General features: G+C 41.7%; 3 protein-coding genes across 5 annotated transcripts in view; 2 read left to right on the top strand and 1 right to left on the bottom strand.

The window, feature by feature from the left end:
- Nucleotides 1–101: 101 nt before the first annotated feature.
- ephx5 (epoxide hydrolase 5) lies at nucleotides 102–5,181 on the top strand. Of its 2 annotated transcripts, none has more exons than XM_020709739.3 (10): nucleotides 102–256; nucleotides 347–395; nucleotides 490–703; nucleotides 769–949; nucleotides 2,531–2,740; nucleotides 2,815–2,944; nucleotides 3,083–3,294; nucleotides 3,381–3,489; nucleotides 4,545–4,670; nucleotides 4,758–5,181. In XM_020709739.3, the coding sequence occupies exons 2-10, from the start codon at nucleotides 373–375 to the stop codon at nucleotides 4,957–4,959; spliced, it is 1,407 nt and encodes a 468-aa protein (XP_020565398.1). In that variant the 5' UTR covers nucleotides 102–256; nucleotides 347–372; the 3' UTR covers nucleotides 4,960–5,181. The 2 variants fall into 2 exon arrangements, with proteins under 2 accessions (XP_020565398.1, XP_004077520.1); XM_004077472.5 differs by having other exon boundaries at nucleotides 117–256; nucleotides 342–395.
- mad2l1bp (MAD2L1 binding protein) lies at nucleotides 4,974–6,793 on the bottom strand. Of its 2 annotated transcripts, none has more exons than XM_078931419.1 (3): nucleotides 6,484–6,793; nucleotides 5,993–6,303; nucleotides 4,974–5,925 (listed from the first exon to the last, which is right to left on the bottom strand). In XM_078931419.1, exons 1-3 carry the CDS (start codon nucleotides 6,782–6,784, stop codon nucleotides 5,404–5,406), a joined length of 1,134 nt encoding a protein of 377 aa, XP_078787545.1. In that variant the 5' UTR covers nucleotides 6,785–6,793; the 3' UTR covers nucleotides 4,974–5,403. The 2 variants fall into 2 exon arrangements, with proteins under 2 accessions (XP_078787545.1, XP_004077521.1); XM_004077473.5 differs by having other exon boundaries at nucleotides 5,993–6,264; nucleotides 6,484–6,784.
- The window catches only part of kif16bb (kinesin family member 16Bb), a 31,830-nt gene continuing 18,912 nt past the window's right edge, over nucleotides 6,296–19,213 (top strand). The window contains exons 1-13 of the mRNA XM_011484695.4: nucleotides 6,296–6,848; nucleotides 7,216–7,378; nucleotides 7,581–7,644; nucleotides 7,732–7,842; nucleotides 7,956–8,072; nucleotides 8,922–9,019; nucleotides 10,552–10,667; nucleotides 10,739–10,881; nucleotides 10,982–11,150; nucleotides 11,656–11,781; nucleotides 11,855–12,030; nucleotides 12,104–12,163; nucleotides 12,242–12,295. Of these exons, the coding sequence (XP_011482997.1) occupies nucleotides 7,299–7,378; nucleotides 7,581–7,644; nucleotides 7,732–7,842; nucleotides 7,956–8,072; nucleotides 8,922–9,019; nucleotides 10,552–10,667; nucleotides 10,739–10,881; nucleotides 10,982–11,150; nucleotides 11,656–11,781; nucleotides 11,855–12,030; nucleotides 12,104–12,163; nucleotides 12,242–12,295 (1,314 nt within the window). The 5' untranslated portion in view covers nucleotides 6,296–6,848; nucleotides 7,216–7,298. The remainder of the gene's footprint in view (nucleotides 6,849–7,215; nucleotides 7,379–7,580; nucleotides 7,645–7,731; nucleotides 7,843–7,955; nucleotides 8,073–8,921; nucleotides 9,020–10,551; nucleotides 10,668–10,738; nucleotides 10,882–10,981; nucleotides 11,151–11,655; nucleotides 11,782–11,854; nucleotides 12,031–12,103; nucleotides 12,164–12,241; nucleotides 12,296–19,213) is intronic.

Consider the following 19,213-nt stretch of genomic DNA (forward strand, 5'->3'; position numbering starts at 1 on the left):
GTTCGACGTCGCTTCCGGTTTCTCCTAAGACTGCGTCACTGCTGAATGGGCGGAGTGGCGTGCGCGTGGACCAATCAGAATTCAGGTCCACATGAACCCGCGTCTTAGGGTTTTTTCCCCCCTCCTGCCTGAAAGTCTGTCGCCATTGGATTTTGGAATGTTTCCCTAAACGGACACTTTATAATAAGTAAAGTTCGGTCCTCCAGAGTGAAAGACTTTCCTACAGCCCCGCGGACACTTCAAAGTGCCAGAAAAGGTATGTTGTAACAGTCAGAACTGTGTAAAAAAGACATTTTTCTTTTTACTAAGTGGAGGGAAAAAACTGACCGTCCTGTAATCAGAGCAGGTTAAAGGTCACCTGTGAGCCGCAGAATGGAGAGACTGCATCTTTTAAAGTAAGGCTATATTTTCTTTAGCTCCGGATTTAATGAATGTAGTGACATTTATTATTATTATTTCTATTATTATCATTTGTTTTGCATCTTTTAGAGACTCCTTCTTCGGCCTGGAGACTGTCCAGCAGCAGCTCATCATTGGATCCGTTGTTGCTGCCACAGGAATTTTGGCTTTTTTCGCTCGCAGAAGCAGCGAAGTGAAGACCATTCCTCTTGGAGACGGTTGGTGGGGAACAGGCCAGAAGCCAGCATCCGAGGATGAAGCCGTCCATCCCTTCACCATCCAAGCCTCAGACAGAGAGATCCAGGTATGGAGGACCTGGCCTTCAAAAAGCTGCAGGCGTTCTTATGCCATAGTGGTCTTCTTCAACAGGACCTGCACGACCGCATCGACAGAACCCGCTTTGCTGAGCCCTTGGAGCACAGTGGCTTCCAGTACGGCTTCAACTCCACGTATCTTAGGAGGGTGGTGTCCTACTGGAGGAATGAGTTTGACTGGAAGAAGCAGGTGGCGGTGCTGAACACGTACCCACACTTCAAAACCAAAATCGAAGGTATGCACAGTTTTGTTGTACTGCTTTTCTCTTAAACAGTGTTTCGGTTGCACACAAGCAACCAAAAATACATTTAAAAAACAAAACAAAACAGAAACTCTGTCGTCTACGGAAGCCTATTGCATTCAATTAAAAAAAAAACAACTATAAAACTGGTGTTTTAGTTCAAACTTTTTTTGTCTTTTTTATTTTTTTTATTAAACTACAAAAGCAAATAACTTTTTCTTCCGTTTTTTGAAATATATATATTTTTGTTTTTCGTTGTAATTTTTGTCAGAACTACAACAGTTGTAGTTTTTCCAAAAGAATGCACTTACATTTTTTTTTATCTTCGGAAGACAGTGGATTCATAAATAATCGTTGTAAAACGCTCATATCAATTAGATTTTTTTACTTCATGAAATCTAAATCATATCCGTCGTTTAACAAAAAAAAGAAGCAGTGAGCATGGTGTCCAAATTGCATTTAAATTCAGGGCACTACATAGTGGCGCTCTATATCATTTTTTAGTAGTTAGGGTGGGAATTCGGACATAGCCAATAACTCTGTAGTCTACGGAAGCCTACTGCATTCAATAAAAAAAAACACAACAATAAAACTGGTGTTTTTGTTCAAACTTTTTTTTCTTCATTTTTTATAAAACTACAAAAGCGAAGATTTTTTCTTTATTTTAAAATCTATTTTTTTGTTTTTCGTGCTAATTTTTATCAGGACTACAACAGTTGTAGTTCTGGAGCGAGGAGATAAGGGGGCGTCTACAACTTGCGTTACTTGAACCTGCTGGTTCACTTTAACAGAAAGAGGAATAATATTACAGATTTCTGTGGAATTTTTTTTTTAACGATGATACGTTCTTGCCATGTTTTGGAGATTATTTATAGTTGAGTCACTGAGAAACTGCTGTTGTTTGTTTGGGATGTTTTTGTGCACTTTATTGACGGCCCCTGCCTCCCTCTGCAGTTTCCATCAAGGCAAACCTTAAAACAGGCAGATCCTATCTGGAACAACTCCTCCTGTAGCTCATTTCCTGCATTTCCTCAAACACAAATAAACACTTCATGCTGGACAATATAACGAATTCTTCCCCAACGTTTTCTTAAAGTTTGCAATTATTATTATTTTTTTGGGGTTTATTTCCAAGAGAGATCTTAAAGGCAGCTGTTTTTCCCTCCAGTTTATTAAAATGCATTTTTATGCAACCTTTCAAATAACCCCATATAAAAAATAAACTTTTATACAAAACAAGACAAGTCCACAATGCAGAAAATACGATAATATAATGAAAAGAACAAAAGATAAGTAAATTTAACATCAGTTAAACAGACAAACTTGAAAAACCAAATCATAAAACAGAAAGAAACACTTCTCTAGAAGGTTTTACATTATTTAAGTCCTGATCACATCAAAACTGGCAGTCAGAAAGATTCCATATGTTTGAAAAGTTCTCAGTTGTAGAGTGTAGTGCTAAAGTTGGGGGCTCTAAGGGATGTGGTCCATAATTAATTTTGTTGGGGGCTTCTTGGAGATTTTTCTTCAGGCACAAAAGTTTCGAACATTTCGACCCTTTTGAATCCTCTGCAGGACTGGACGTGCACTTCCTTCGCGTGCGCCCGTCACACGCCAGCGGCCAGAGGGTTCTTCCTCTGATGCTCGTTCACGGCTGGCCAGGCTCCTTCTACGAGTTCTACGGGATTCTCCCACTTCTCACTAAGAACCAGGACGGCGTTGCATTCGAGGTCATCATCCCGTCCATCCCGGGCTACGGCTTTTCCGAAGCCTCTCACAAACAAGGTGGGTGGCGCCTCATCGATCCCAGGCTTTCCCGCTCACGCTGAAGTCATGGACAAAGTCTTTCTCCTCGGCAGGGTTGGACAGCCTGGCCGTTGCCAGGATTTTCCTGAAGCTGATGGAGCGTTTGGGGTTCTCGCAGTTCTATGTGCAAGGAGGGGACTGGGGCTCCCTCATCACGACCAACATGGCACAGATGAAGCCTGAGTGAGTCCTGAACAGCAGCCTGTGGGAACCACAATGTCTGCTCTGTGAGAACAGATTCCCAAAGACGGTCAAAACTCTCGTAGCTGAACAAAGTGCTGTGAAAGAAAGTGAAAGGGTCTGGCATTTGATCTTCTGCAGGTGTGTGAAGGGTCTCCATCTCAACATGTGCATGTCCACGAGGGGCTTCAAGATAATGCTGTCTCTGATGATCGGCCCCTATCTGCCCTTCCTGGTGGGCCTCACTCGGGAGGACGTCCGACGGCTGTTCCCGTTCTTTAAGAAGAACGTTTGGGAAATCCTGAAGGAATCTGGCTACATGCACATTCAGGCCACCAAACCCGACACCGCAGGTGAGAGGCCACGCCCGGAGACCGGGGACAGAGTGCTGGTCACGCTTGTCCTCCGAGATCCCCTCTCAAAACGATTTCATCCTCAGGCTGTGGGGTCAACGACTCTCCTGTCGGGCTGGCGGCCTACATTTTGGAGAAGTTCTCCACCTGGACCGATTACAAAAACAGAGATCTGGCCGACGGGGGACTGGAGAGGTAAAAAAAAAAAATGCTTCCGTTTCTATGGCAACCTCTCCCCATGTTTCACACATACGCCACCTGATTTAACGTTTTATTGACCTTTGACCTCAGGAAGGGGCCACCATCTTGAAATCACCTGACCCCCCCCCCCCCCCCCCCCCCCCAAAAAAAAAAGTCAACAAGAAATCTAAACTCCTGAGGGATTTCTATCCATCACCTCATCAAGCATCGTTGGGAAGCTACTTGTAAATTAATGTTGGATTTTTAGAAGTTTTACATTTTGAATGGGGTTAGTGTGGCCAACTTGCAAAATTGGCGTTCCCGTTGCTTGCACATTTTTTTACTGGAACGTTGTGAAGTTTTAAAATGTGAATCCTCAAGCTGAACAGAGCAATGGCTGTGTCCACATTGGAGGGCTGCGTTCTTTGTGGGCGGCTTACGTCACAGCGACAAGCGCTGTCCGAATTCAGCGACTCCTTCAAATGCAGCCGAGTACGTCCTTCTCTTTCACGATTTTAAGGATTGGTCTGGTGTGTCCTTCTACACTGCATATATCCCAAGATGCATTGCGGCCCAACTTGGACCTGTCCTGACAACAATGGCGGACCGTGAAGCGGGACCCAGAGTTGGAGATAATTACACCTTTTTAATAATTACACCTCCAAGATTAAAAGTTGGATCAAATAAGCAGGGAATTTTTTTAAACTCCATGCCTCCTCTCTTCTCCTCTCCTGTGCGGGACTCACGGTTGCTAGGCGACAGGACATACGACACGAACATATTAGGAAAGTGGGTGGGGTTAACAAAAAACCTGTTAAGGAAATCAAAAAAAGATTGCTTTTTGCAGATTCTTCCAACAATGACAGACAACCAGAATTTCAAGTGGTTGCCATGGAGATAAAACCAATAGAAAAGCTGCAGTTAATTTCTTTTTTTTAATGAATTTGTCGTGTGCTTCTCTAACCAGTGTGGCAAGGGGAGAATTGGGGGGCGGGTTGCAGTAGCTCAGGCTTCACGTGTAAAGGCTCATTTACTGGGGTTAATTTTTCAGTGAACATCCTTTTTTACAGGAAGTACAGCTTGGATGACCTTCTGACCAACGTCATGATCTACTGGACCACCGGCTCAATCGTTTCCTCCATGCGCTTCTACAAGGAGAACTTCAAGAGCGACCCCAACAGCAGAATCGATGGCCTGTATGCAAACACACACACACAAACTTTTACTCTCCAATCCTGACATTCTTTTTCAAAGCTGTTGATCCTCGTTATTCTGTGTTGTAGAACCGGGATTTTCGTGCCCACCGGTGTGGCGGCGTTTCCCAACGAGCTGATGCACTGTCCCAAATCCTGGGCTCAGATCAGATATCGGAACATCCAGTCCTACACGCTCATGCCGAGCGGCGGTCACTTTGCCGCCTTCGAAGAGCCCCAGCTGCTCGCTAAAGACATCATCCAGTTTGTGAAGAAAGTGGAGAAGCTGTAAATGCAGAGCAGGAGTCATGATGCTTTTGGTTTTAATTGTAATTCATCATTCTTCACACAAATATGCTTTAATCTTCTCTGCACCTGGTTCGCTCTCCTTGATGCTAGTTAAAAATCATTTTCAGTGAATAACGGATGTTAACTGTGTCCCGAGATATGAATAACAAAAGCAACGACTTTTGTCAAACCGTTCAAGTCTTGTTCATTAAAATGTATTGCACAAGCGGCGATGTCTGGTGTTTTCTGGAAATACCTGCATATTCTGTTCCCCACACAAAGACAAAACATTCTTTTGTATGCCAAAGGTAAAAATAATAATCAACACACATGCACATGAATGTCATGATCTTAATGCGAAAAAAAACAACCATTTTACTAAAATAAACATCCACTCGTTTATATTCCACACAGACACACATTCTGATGATCCAAATCCCTTTTAGTGTTAGTTGCTGAAGCCCTTAATAGTCACAGGTGCCTGGAACCAAACATAATCCTGCCAGTCGGCCTTTTCCCTCTGCTTCTCACAGACGTTGGGATCTGTGGCCAAAGCGATGATCTGGTTTTTGACCCGGGTGGGAATCTTGAATTGTAATTTGGGGCGAAACCAGTCCACGCCGCAATCCCTGTGAGCCAGGGCTAAAACGGTGGTGGGCATCAAGCGAACGGGTCTGGAGTCGGACAGGAGGTCGGCGACGAAGAGCGTGCGGAAGAGGAGCCTCAGGCAGGAGGACGCTCGCAGACCCTGCTCCCCGCCGACCAGCAGCAGGTCCTCCATGTTGATCTCGTAGAGCTCCTTCGGCAGGACGAGGGAACCGCCCATCATCAGTAAGACGCGCGGGACTCTGCTGAGGGAGAACAGCACTTCCAGCTGGTGGAGCACCTCCTCCAGCTCCTGAAGGGTCTGCTGACACTTGTAATCCACGTCTGCGGAGTGGACCTTCCTTGGTCTCACCACATCTTTATCCTGAAAAGAAACACCACAATTTGAATTTTCTATAAGAGCCACCGACGGCTGGAAATGTGCTTCTCACCTCCACGTCTCGCTGCTGCTGCCGCTTCTGGGAGAACACGAGCTGCTCGTACGTCATGGGGAGCTGCTGCCGCTGGTAGAGAACGCATTTGAGGATCTCGCTGACAAAACGGTAGCTGCCATCTTGGGTCACGGGGCCGGGGAAGATCACGCTCACGCAGCCTTCTTCCTTTGCTCTCCTCACCACCTCAGCATCCCTGTCCTGCGTGTTTGAGTGGCGTTCACTGGCAGACTCCTGACAGGAAGTGGCCTCCTCCTCTTCCTGTTGCTCTTCTGTAAACAGTCCATATCTGTTGCCAACATCACAGTAACCTGGTAGACATATTAACTAATTGACATATAGATTTATGTAAAGAAATCGATGGCTAAAATATAAAGGTTTATTTTAAAGCCAAATTATGCTAATTATTTAGCAGGAAGACCACATAACAGTCAGAATGAGATAAACGTGTTTCCTTTTAAAATTCTTCTAAACTCTTTCGACATTGTTACCTTGATGAATTTCTGTGTTTTCTTTGTCCTCTTCGCGCTGTTCAGAAGAGACATCGGTTCCGTTTGGGACCGTCGCTGACAGCTTCTCGTCAGTCGGTTGAGGAGAGTTTGAATCGTCAGAAAGACATTGTAAACTCAGGTCTAAGTACGTTAAACTCGGTTCTTCTCGTGAACTAATTTCTTTTTCGGAGGGAAAAGACAGTCGCCGCTTCACCCTGCTGTCTTCGCTGTTTGCGGCGGATTGATTTTCGGAGACTTCGGGATCTAGAGTCGTTTTTAGCACCAAACAAGGTTCCGCCATGTTTTTTTGAAAGTCGGCGCCTGCTCGGCTCTACCCAACTGCACCATGGGAAATGGTTGAAGTGGTGCGTTCAAATTTTTCGGAAAAAAATAGTTTAAAATGTTTTCTGTCTTGTTTACAAACGAATAATATAAATAATAATCATCATAGGATTTTGTATTGTATGTTTGACTGGCATACTGTAAGACATTAACTCTAACATGTAAACACATCATACTTTGACCACCAAAACAAAACTACAGAAAAATCATACCATTCAGAACAATATTTTATAAACTAAAGTACCACATATTTTATAACATTTCTTTTGCTAATGACAGATTTTTAAGTCGGGAAATCACACTGCAAATGCCACACTAAACAATGCTCAGTGCACCCCCTAGTGCCTGATTTGTGTAGTGCATCCAGTAAAAGTAGCCTTTCTTCCTCAGGTGTGATAATTAGTCGACGTTCACGTGGAAGAAGATTAATTCATTACCTTGAAGAAAACAGAAAGACAAGGGTGACGACCTGAATGTTTCATTCCTTTGAGTGGTTTTATTTTATCATGTCTTCCGTGCGCGTGGCTGTTCGAGTCCGCCCTTTGAATAAAAGGTAGATTTAAGTTTGCTTAAAAATTGGCACTACTTCTTCTTGCTCATGATGATTATTTGTTTTTTAACATTTTGTTTTTGAATATATATTTTTTGAGCTCTTCTAATGATAACTTTGTCAAAAAAAAGCTTTTTAACCCAACTGTGGTTGTTGTTGATGTTCTTAAAAATGTTTAGTTGATTGTTTTTGGCTTTTTACACAGGGAACAGCAATTATCATCCAAGAAAACGGTTCACATTAGGGGGAACACAATATCCATTCAGAAGGTATGGAATCACAAAATGATGCGAGAACAGTCTGTAGAAGTGAACAAGGTCAACAATGATCTGAGTTTTTGTCTGTTTTTATGTTAGTCTTCACCTGTGCGAGGGGAAAAGGTGAAAGACAGAGAGAAAACATTCTCATTTGACTTTGCTTTTGACTCCATGGACACAGAAAGCTCCACGTTTGCATCCCAGCAGAAGGTACATGTTTATTCTATATGATGGAAGATCTTCTGATCTTTATTTTAATTTTATTTTTTACCAAAGTTTGTGCTTGCAGCATATTTGTTCTTGATGCATTTTGTTTTGCTCAGATTTTCCAGGAATTGGGTTGTGGTGTGTTGAAAGCTGCATTTGAAGGGTTCAACGCCTGCATGTTTGCTTATGGGCAAACAGGCTCAGGGAAATCCCACACTATGATGGGTCTGAAAGTGAGTTTTTCCAGTATTTTCAGTACTTTGTGGCCTGCCCTGTGCAATGTGTTCATGTTTAAATATATATGGTATTAAGCAATAATAAGATGAATGTATATAATTTGAGAACATCAAGTTTTAAATTAAATAATTTAGTTTTTACTTAAAAAAACTAATGAATATTAACAGTTAGTGGGCTTCTTCCTCATGCTTCTTACATCTACTTAATTTCTTGTTCATCCTTTATATTTTTAAAGGGTTTCCCTTTTTATACGTGTTTTTTTGATCCATTATTAGTCAGGGCCTTTTGATGATGTCTGCAGGAAAATGCCATGAGTGTGAGGGCAGTAACCGCTACGAGCACCACAGCGTTTCAGATTTCTGCAGCTTTGCAGAACATCACAGAACCTTTTTAGGCGATGCAGCTTCAATAGACTGGCTTGTCTCTTTTTTACTAATCAGAAAATTTGACGTGCCCACTGAAGCATTTCGCCCTTCACCTTATTCTTCGATGGAAAGTTTTAAAATGTGGGAAGAAGTTTCTGCTTGTCTTTCTGGAAACGTATACAAGGTCATGAGCGGAGCTGCTGTTCAAGCTTCTGGATAATTCTATATGACTCTAAATGCTGACTGTCTTTTGATTTGTGATTTAAAGAAGGCAGCCGGCTCACACTGGAAAATTGCTTTCACGCTTAAGTAACTCCACTTCAGATCAGCCCATTTGTTAATCAGCAGCATTTGCTTGTGTTTCTATAGCAACACTGAAAAAAACCCAAAATATTAACCACTAGTAGACATTTTTTTTAAAGATATTGCTTTCCATAGTGTTGTGAACATTTATCTAATCACTTTTTTTGTCAAATTTAGGATGATAAAGGTTTGATCCCTCGGATCTGTGAAGGTTTGTTTATGGAGATGTCCGAAAGAAGCAAAACTGATGCCGTTTCGTTTCATACGGAAGTCAGGTAAGTTTTAAACAAAAGCAAAACCTTTTTTAGACAAATATAGAAGTACAGTTGTTTACTAAATCAACAAACCCCTAAAAGATGCATTTAGCTTAATACTTTTATTGAATGTCGGTATTTTATCACCTTGGGTGCCTTTTTTGTTTCTGGTTCCCGTTTGAAGTCTTTGCATTTTTAGTTACAGTCTCAAATAATTGGCGCTGACATCATCGCCCCGCCTCCCTCCTGGAAATGCTGACTGGAATTTAATTATGCGACACTTTTTGCACTGTGGATGTGAAAACGAGAAATTCAATCTCCTCTTTGCATTTTTCACTTTAAAATGAGCGATGTTGAAGTAGAAAATTAAAATGCATTTTGGAGGATTGATTTTTAACTTTATTTTTGAGTCATTTGAGGTAATTTGATGCAGTCACATTGTGAAAATAAAAAAGCATTTCTGTTTTTGCCGATTTTAATGGTCAAATTAGATATTTCTAATGAATTTTGCTGCACATTTACCAGAAAACCTTTTGAAAATAGCAAAAACCATTTTCTTCATCATTTTATTTAAGTGACAGAGTGAGCGGTGTTGAAAGAAAAAGAAAGCGGTTTGGCAGATTGACTTTTCACTTTATATGTGAGTCAACAAATGCAGCTTCATTTTGAAAATGAAAAAGCATTTCTGGTAGTGACCTCTATTTTTAATTATGCTACAGAAACGCTTCCATAATTGGGAACTTAATGAGACGTTTTTTTTTATTTTAAACTTAGTCGGTTTTCATGGATCACGGAGGATGGAACCACTTTGGTCTAACAGAGCTCACTTAAATTATTTATCGTTATCGAGATATCAAACTGTGCAAAATGCATATCGCAAAAGTCGCTGAAAATGACGATAAATGATTACGTTAAATGTGCTAAAACAATCTTATGGCATCAAATATATTCTTTATGCATTTGTCTAATCAGATGGAGATCTTTTATGATAGATGGTCGCCTCCTATCTAGACTAAAGGGTTATTTGGAGTATAATTTAAGTAATTTAAGACTCTCCTTTACATTAAACTGTTGCAGTGAAATGGAAATGATGTTTTTAGTTGTTTTGCTGTTTGTTCATGTAACGCAAGTTATATGGTCATCGAAATATTGATCACAAATATCGTAAATTGCGAATTTTCATATATTGTGGAGCCCCTAAATGTAATTAAAGATTATGTACAAATTCATTTAATCTCATACATTCATCAGCCCCCCTCCTTTTTTAATGTTTTAAACAAAAACAAAAAACAATTAAAATAAAAAAACTTTAAAAATAGCAAATCTTAAAAATAAACCTCAGAATTTATTCTTTTCTTGTTGCTCTCGACAACAACAATCTTTATCTGACAAACTCCTATTCACTTTTAGTACAATAGATGCAATTAAATTGTTTAATGAAAGATTCTCAAAACAATAGTTTTTGACTTGAATATAAAATTAAAAAACGGGGTAAAATCATAAATGTTTGGATTTTTTTTCCCTCCTCTTTGTCAGACTTTTTGTTTCCACAGCTATCTGGAGATCTACAACGAGCGAGTTCAGGATCTTCTCAAGAAGAAACCCTCACCGACCACTGCTGTGGGTTTGAAAGTGAGGGAACATCCCCAAAATGGACCCTATGTTGAAAGTAAAGCAGGAAATCTATATTATTTTGGTATTTAAGATCTGGAAAGAAGTGTAACGGCAAACTGTGTGCAGATCTATCCAAACACGTGGTTCACAGCCACGGTGACGTGGAGGGTCTGATCCTTCTGGGCGACGCCAACCGCACCGTCGCCAGCACGGGCATGAACGATGTGAGCAGCCGCTCGCACGCCATCTTCACCATCACCTTCACTCAGGTGAAGCGCAGAGAGGAAAACATATTCAGTCTTAATGGAAATCCTTAAAGTTTGGCATAATCAGTTTTATAAAATGTTTTTTTATCATTAAATCTTGCAGGCGTGGTTTGATGCTGACTTTCCACGCGAGTTAATAAGTCGGATCCACCTGGTGGACCTGGCGGGCAGCGAGAGGGCAGATTCGACGCACAGCACAGGCATCAGGCTGAAGGAAGGAGCAAACATCAACAAGTCCCTGGTTACTTTGGGAAGTGTGATCTCAGCGCTCGGTAAAAACCGTCTCAGTCCTCCTCCTCCCGATTAAGTCCCTGTCCGAGGGATCCACTAAAGATTTAATTTGTCATTTTTAGCCACCAAAAACCACCCCAAAACAAAACGGGTGTCATTTCCAGGACAGTTTCTGCAGAGTGGCAGCATTTCATTAGAAATTTGCTTTGATTTGTGGGCGGGACCATTGAGGTGGAGCAACCCCACCCCAATGGTTGAGGAACTAAAGATACAACTAAACTACTATTTAAGGAAGAATTTTTCCTATTTATTTAATTTTTTGTTTATTTTTTTGCTTTACATCGACCGGTCCATGGGACAGTTGACATACAATCTTTTTTCCGTTTTATTTAGAATGTGATTCTGAAGGATGTTTTATTTAGGGAAAACTAAACTTTGAAAGAATGCTGACAAATGAGGGCTCTAGAAAGGAAAAATAGTTTTTTCAGATGTTTGCAACACTGTCTGAACTAATGTATGGTTTTTATTCTGTTTTGTAACCTTTAGCTGACCAAAGCTTGAGTGAAAAGGCGACCAAACGGAGGAAGATCTTCATCCCCTACAGGGACTCGGTGCTGACCTGGCTGCTGAAGGACAGTCTTGGTGGAAACTCCATAACCACCATGATAGCGGGTATGAAGACCTCCTAAGCTGCCTTCAGGTGTTTTGTTAGTAGTTTCCTTTGCATTGTAAACTCTTGTGGCAGCAATTTCCCCCGCTGAGGTGAACTACGAGGAGACGCTGAGCACTCTGCGGTACGCCAGCCGAGCTAAAAGCATCGTGAACACGCCCACCGTCAACGAAGACGGCAGCGTGAAGGTGATCAGAGAGCTGCAGGCAGAAGTGGAAAGGCTCCAGACTCTACTGGCAGAAGCCACCCAGGTCCTTTCAGTTAGGGATGCCTGAAATATCACGCGTTCAGACAGAATTAAAAACCGATAATCTGTTTTTTAAGGATGCTCATCAGGGGTCGTGTGTGCTGGTAGAAGAGAATCTGCATCAGAAAGAAGCAAAGGTGACTGAAACTGGAAAGTTTTTTTTTATTTTCCTCTATTTTCTTTCTTAAAAACTCAAATTTGATTTTGTTTCTTAGGTTGTGGCTCTAAAAAAGAAGTGGGCTGGTAGATGGAACGACACTATTCTGCAGGTAATGTGGGAATTTCAGCTTCTTTCCATTTGAGTTTGCGCCTTGCCTCATGACTATCGGAGGGAAAGAACTTCATGTGCCAAAATAAAAATCTACCAAAAACTACAATTCCCAGAACTCCACCCTGTCACGTTTGGTTTCACTTGAAAAGCCCCAACTGTCCTCTGTAGATGCCAACATTTTTCTAGAGGATATATAAAAAGAAAATTAAGCTCATGACTGCATTTTTGAGTATTTTTTTATTCTAATCATTGTGAATTCGGGAGATGAAAAATGCGGGTGGAAAAATAGCTTGTCACAAAAAAATGCACAGGGGGGGGGGGCTCCATTATGTTGCATTCACTGGCATGTGAAACAGGATGAGACTTAACTTTTTGTTTCAGTCAATCAAAATGTTATTTACGTTTCTTTACCCCTTTGTGTTCATGTTTGGGCTTGTAGCCCCGCTTTAAGTTTTTGGTTTTCTTCGCTGATTTTCCTATTCAAAATTTTATTAATAAAGCCCACTATTACAACAAAAGTCGTCTCAACGGACTTCAAACCGGTAGTTGTGTAATAAACATGAATCATAAAGAACATCATAGAATTCAATAGAAATTGGCTAAACTAAACCAGGCATCCATCTCGGCAAGGAAAAACTCCTAAAAAAAATAACCTAAAACAAACGGATTCTAGGAAAGAAAAAGAAAGAAGAGGAAACATCAGGGGTGTCCACATGAAGGAGGGATCCTCCTCCAGGTCAGACAGGCGAGGAGCAGAGTTGTTACAGAGAATTAGCTTATTTAACTCTACAAATACATGTTTAAATGGTCCAGCAGATGGGCTTCATCTAGATGAGTTGGGGGGGACGGCTGGGGGCGTGAAACGAGCCGGAGGCAGGATCCACAACAAAGTGTAGGAACACGGATTCGTGTTTGGCGCTCACGCTCCCTCGCTCCTTTTTGTTTCATTGTCTGGTGGGTGATGTGTGGGTTGTAATGTTAACAATATGAATCATTTTATCTCAGTTACGCCAAGTTATTATCTGAGCTCTATTACATAAAATTGAGAAAATTATGAAGATGTCTTAATTAAAGGATGAACCTATCGGTCTCCACCTGTTGCTGCTCTCATGCAGGAGCTAGGACGGGCAGCTAACGCTTCTTGGGTTTTCTTTTCGGAAAATTGCCAATTGCCAGATTGACAGTAAATGGAGATGTTATCCGAGGGTTTGTCTGGACAACTCCAATATTGCCCGCCATTTTTGTTGCACCGGGAATGTTAGCTTGAGGGGCTGTGAACTGGTAAAAACTGCTGAGTTATGGGCGACTGGAAGGGGGGACTGGGCTGCTTTGTGCCGGTGGTCCTGCCCACAACTCGGAGGTGAATTCTTTCCTAATGAACTCTAGAAACTGTCCTAGAAAACAATAGTTTTTTGTTTTTTTTTAATTTTGATGAACGGCATAATTATAATTTTAAAGACCACTGGGAACACTTTGAAAAACGGATCAAAAGATGGTCTGAGTGGGACTTAAATCCTGCAGGATGCAGTGGTTGGGGGAGATGTGCAGGTTTAGAAATGTCTACTTCACAGGACAAATGTGCATTTCTGGTAGTCGGGAGGATGGAGCACAAAAGAAGTGCAACTTTTTCTTTCTGTATGGATGTGCTACAGCAGGTAATATAATAGGAAGAGGAATATGAAACTGCAATTACAAAAGGACTTTTGCAAAAATAATCCAACATTTCAGGATCGGCGTCGACTCCTGTCACTGTCAGCGGTGCAGCGCTTCCACCAGCAGGTGTCACTGTAAGCCTTGTGAAAAGCCGGTTCACTGAGGGCCTAACTGGCACTTTAAATTTCTGTGATTTGAGAGCGAACTGCTTCCAGAAGCAGAGTTGTTGGAATAACTGTGACGCGGCTGTGAGGCTGCGTTTGGGGCGGCCGGAGAATCCAACCTGGAACATGCGGTGTGGCTCCTCCCAGGCAGACGGAGCCGGTCGCGTCCTGGAAGGCCCCAAAGGTGCAAAACACACAGTGGCGCTGTTGCCAGCCCCGACATGGAGCACATTTTCCAGGCTGAATGTGTGCCCCTGCTCCAAAGAATACTAAGAAAAACCAAATGTTATCTGTTTGGGACTCGCTGTTCTCTGCCAAGTAGCTTGTGAGGCAAGCCAATGACAAGCTGCCATGCAGACTAGTTGCACATTCTTTAGCAGTTTTTCAACTATTGTGAAACTCTTAAAAAGCTAAGAAAAAAATAATGACTCAAAAGGACACTTTTCTGCATAAACTTTTTATGTACTTTTCAGCATGAAATCAATCTTTATTTTTGAGGCAGATTTTTTAGAAAAAGTCGTGGCAGTTTTAGAATAACTTACTGTACTCAAATGTCAAGCTGCACACATGAAGGCTGCATAATTAGCAGGTGACATTTAGTGGGCTGACGGGCTCTTTTCACCTGTGAGCATGTGCCAGAATTCATTAACTGCTGCCACGGCTCCCAATGAAGAGATCTCGATTTTTGACATACGACACTTTAGTCTCCGTCTGCGACGTTTGTACGGTGGCCCTGAAGTGCCAAAAAACATGTTAAAGATCACAATTTCAGGCGTAGCAAATAAACATCTAAAACATTAAAGATTTGAAATGAAGCAAATATCAGTAACCAAAACATAAAAAAAATGATTTCCAGAAATCAAAACGAAATGTAAAAAAAATAAACTGGACAAAAGAGGTATTATGGGATGTCTTTGATTGCTTTTTGTTCTATTTTTGAAACATCTGTGTTGAGATGAGCTTCATACTCACTACAGAAGTAGATGATTGCTTAATCAACTCTTCGCCACAGTTTGGGAAAATCATTCTTCTCCTGTCCGTCTTCTTCAAATGTCGTCATCCAATCAGGGAGGTCCCACAATACCTGCCTCTCCTGGTCACGTATTCTGCCCTGCAGCAGCCCCGGACTGCAAGCACCAGCTTACTTACACGATTCTTTCTCGCTGCACCCTCACCACAAACTCAAAAACTAACCATTTGCACACAAGTACTTGGTGAATGACCCCCCCCCCACACACACACCTTACCACTACCAACAATAATGACATAGCGGGAGAAACCGTCAAAATTAAGCTCATAATTGTGTTTTTCAGTATTTTTTCATTCATCATCATTGTGAATTGGGAGAAGATGAAAAAATGCAGATGATGGGGGGGGCTTATTTGTCACAGAAAATGCTCTGGGGGGGCCACGTGCTCCCTGCTCCGCTCCATGATGTTGAAAAACATGCGTCGGATATCCAAAGGAATTTTGAAAATATTGGCTTATCAGCCAATTTGCAGAAAATTGTGAAATTTTGTGAAAAATTTGCTCAGACAAAATGTAAACCATTGCTAAATGTTACAATTTGCTGCAAATTCCACCAAATATTATCTGTCTGAAGGTGAGCTGTGGAGTTTGCAGCAGGTATGGGCAGAAGCTCATCTTCAGACAGATGATATTTGGTGGAGTTTGCAGCAAATTGTAAAATTTGGTGATTATTCACATTTCGTTTGAGCAATCTTTCGCAAAATCTCACAAACGTTAAGTCTACAACCACAACTGACGTTTCATTCCTGAGGTCAGAGCAAAGAAGAAACGTCGTGTGGCTGAGGTGACGAGCCCAGCCCTGACCATTTCGCTGGAGTCCTCTAGCTCTGGGTACATTCCAGACATTTGAGGCGTTGCCATTTCACATATTCGTAAAACTTTATTGAAATTCTAGACGTGTCAAAAACACAATTTTGCAACTATACTGTTTCTAAAAAAATCACAAGTATGCAACAAAAAAGAAGGCTTAAACCAACTCGGCTACTACAAACATGGCGACGTATGTTAACAATATTTTGATTGACAAGCAGATGCATTCAAATTTCTGCTAAAGCACTAGCGCTCATCATCTATCAAAGGAGACATTGGCGCCGTATTCAGGCTGTGGAGCGGCGAGCTCCGTACATGTTGGAGTGGCTACGGATGAAGTGATTTTTGGGAAATTAATGTTTTACAGTGGAGCTGTGAATCCAACAATTCCACATGAGACGCTCAACTTTTGATGAGCTGTGACGCTGTGGGACCTCTGGTGGCGCCCGCTGTGACGTGGCCAAGGCAGCCAGTGCTATCCGGTTCTTGGTCACGTGACTCATTTAAATAGAAAAAAAGTTTTTCCATTGCAGTTTTTTGAGATACGCTCCCAAAACCACCTCCTCCAAGAGCCAAAACCTTTATTCAATAAATGATTTTTCTTTTCACTCTTCCATTAGGCGAATTTATCCCAAATCCAATTCGCTCCATTTCATAGTCTATGGAAATGCAGCCAGTGTGGAAAGAAAAGTGCAGAAAGTGATAAGTCCATGGCGTGCACAGGTAGCAGTCAGCTGATTTCTATCTTCCCGACCATTAGATACTGAGACTCTTGAATGTTTGCAAGTGATGGACTTGACTCGTCTTTGTGGGAATTTACATTTTGCCTGCAAGGAAAAATAGCAGATGGAGGTGGACCCTTTTCAAGTACCGGTACACCCCATTCCAAAAGTTGGACTTGTAAGAAAAATAAAAACTAATAATCAGAATTATCATAGAAATAACGTTTTTCTTCGTTTTCTGAATTTTTAACTCATGGCCTTGGTCCTGTGGTGTAGCTAAAACGGAGGGTTCATTTAGGATGTGCTTTCAAATTGAACATGTTTTGGTCTTGAACACATGTTTTGATTAATGCGGGTGATGCTGTTGGCAAAAAAAAACACACATTTCTACTAAGAGACAAGTTGATCAAGAGAAGGGAATTTTCAATTCTGTGTTTGAAGCCGATGTAGAATGCTAAGTTATTCATCGTCAGCTGCCCAGATTGGTTACAGGGCACGAGGCAAAGAAAGTAATTTATGTGAAGTGAGTTCCAGAACAGCCTTTTACCAGTTAGAGGAGGTAGCAGTTTGAGGGAACAAGGAAGAGGATGAAGTAAAACGATGCTTTTTCTGCAGGGAAACAGATTTATTTCATTTACTCGGGTGGCCGGATTGGAGCGGCATTGTGCTCTGCAGCCACACTCTAAGATTTATGGCTGTGGAGTGGGGGGGGGGGGGGGGGACTCTACATTTTGGTTGAATAAATGAAAGCAAAACCTTTTCTTTGATCCTGATTGTCTTTGTAGAAATGCAATCAGGACGAGCTGAACTCTGAGTGCTCTGAGCCTCGTTCTGGTTTTTGTCAGATTGCCGTCTGTAGCGTTTCATGTGAGGTTAAGCCAAAAAACTGACCCCATATTTTTGTAATAGGCTCTTTTTCAAACATGGAAGGATCTAAAATGTACTTAATTAATTTAGTATCAACATTATTAAAACTATGAACCAACAGTTTGGTTGATGTTGACTTAAAATGAAAGTAGTGTTTTCGTCTGGTTACAGGTGACATGACGGGGTCACAGAAAAAGCTTTTGATAACACTGCAGTTAATTTTAAAAGCATGTTGGGAAGTTCTACTCCTGCATATAATCAACATTAATGACAAGGAGCAGGAAAATGTTAACTGTAAGCTTTAAGGAGCCACTCTGATGAAATTGATTTTTCTTTTTTTTTTGCTTTTTTTTTTTTAACTCCTCCCCTCGTGACACAGGGCTGGGCGTGGAGCCAGGGAATGCCCCTGTGGCTGTTTAGTCGGCCTAATTGTACTGGGTGTTGGTTCGTCAGCAATGCATGCTGCTTGACACCTGGTGCTCAGTAAGTACAACTTGGGTCCAAACTTTTAATAGCTTTAATAAATTGGTTCATTTCTCAAACAGCTTTTTGTTACTTACTTCCTCGTCAACCAACAGAGGGCTGCCTCAACAGCGTTCAAAGCCGTTGTGTTCTCGCGTATCTGTGCGCTTTTTTTAAGAAGATTAACGGCTTTATGTGGCCATTGAACGCGCCTTAAAAGTTAAACCAACGGTTTGTGAAATGGTCATGGAGGAGAAACTAATAATTGCGGTTTACGATGCCAAGTCTTTCAGATATATCGGAATAGAGCTGTGAAGGGGGAAAAAAAAGCCTGGAGCAAGATTCACCAGATTTTGCACAGCTTCAGCAACTTGGCCTAAAGGCGACCAGCTGTGAGGATTCTGGCTGTGTTTTGAAATGCACGGTGGTGAAGTCGGAAACTTTGCCAAAGTGCTTAAAAAATCCATTAAAATGTTGCCCAACTGCAAATAATGGCTTTTAATGGAGGCTTAAATGCTGCTGGAGCCTGGCTGCAGGTCCAGGCCATCACTAATTACACTATGTTGAGCAGCTGCTTCAGTCTGCAAACACAGTTCTGTTTATTTATTAAATCATTTTTATGGGCATCACACACAGACGAGGGCCTGACCTGGGTGTGGTGAGGAGCAGCGTCCCGTGCATGTGATGACAAAATAAGAGCATCTCATCGTCTGCTAGCGACGGAGGAAAGTGAGGCATTAATCTGTCAGGCTGCTACTCACCACCTAATGAAGTCTGTGAAAAATCCCTTTTAATTAAGTACAGGGGCTGTGGTCGATGCCTCTCCCTCTTCATCAGGAAAAAAAAAAGGATTTCTCCTATCCCACAACTATCAATGAGTGAGGTGGTCCTGGCGGTGGGCATGTCTCCCACTTCACCGTCCAATCTATAAGATGAAGTGGGAGGTGGTTGAAAGAGAGGGCAGCTGGTTTATGCAAATTATTCCATCTATATTCAATGTAAGTTTTTTTCTGCTGCATCTCGGAGAGGTACTTTTTATAATCCACGGCAGTGTGAAGCATTAGTCCCTCCGCTTAACAGAACAATGCCTCTGATAGATCCACTAATACGTGGCTACCCTTGGGTTGCCCCAAGAAACAGAAGCCATGGGGGGAAAAGGTTAGCGGTTCCTCAAACACTATCTTTCAGATTTGTTTCTCAGGTCACAGA

The sequence above is a fragment of the Oryzias latipes genome, chromosome 15 (genome assembly GCF_053564925.1).
Source record: "Oryzias latipes strain Hd-rR chromosome 15, Olatipes_Hd-rR_3.1".
NCBI classification, from domain to species: Eukaryota; Metazoa; Chordata; class Actinopteri; order Beloniformes; family Adrianichthyidae; genus Oryzias; species Oryzias latipes.

Coding starts and splice junctions, on each gene's coding strand:
- ephx5 (XM_020709739.3), top strand. CDS start 373: ATGGAGAGACTGCATCTTTTAAA. Junction 3,490..4,544: donor GCCGACGGGGGACTGGAGAG/GTAAAAAAAAAA, acceptor CCTTTTTTACAG/GAAGTACAGCTTGGATGACC. Junction 4,671..4,757: donor AACAGCAGAATCGATGGCCT/GTATGCAAACAC, acceptor TCTGTGTTGTAG/AACCGGGATTTTCGTGCCCA.
- mad2l1bp (XM_078931419.1), bottom strand. CDS start 6,784: ATGGCGGAACCTTGTTTGGTGCTAAAAACGACTCTAGATCCCGAAGTC. Junction 6,304..6,483: donor AAACACAGAAATTCATCAAG/GTAACAATGTCG, acceptor TATGTCTACCAG/GTTACTGTGATGTTGGCAAC. Junction 5,926..5,992: donor AGCAGCAGCGAGACGTGGAG/GTGAGAAGCACA, acceptor GTTTCTTTTCAG/GATAAAGATGTGGTGAGACC.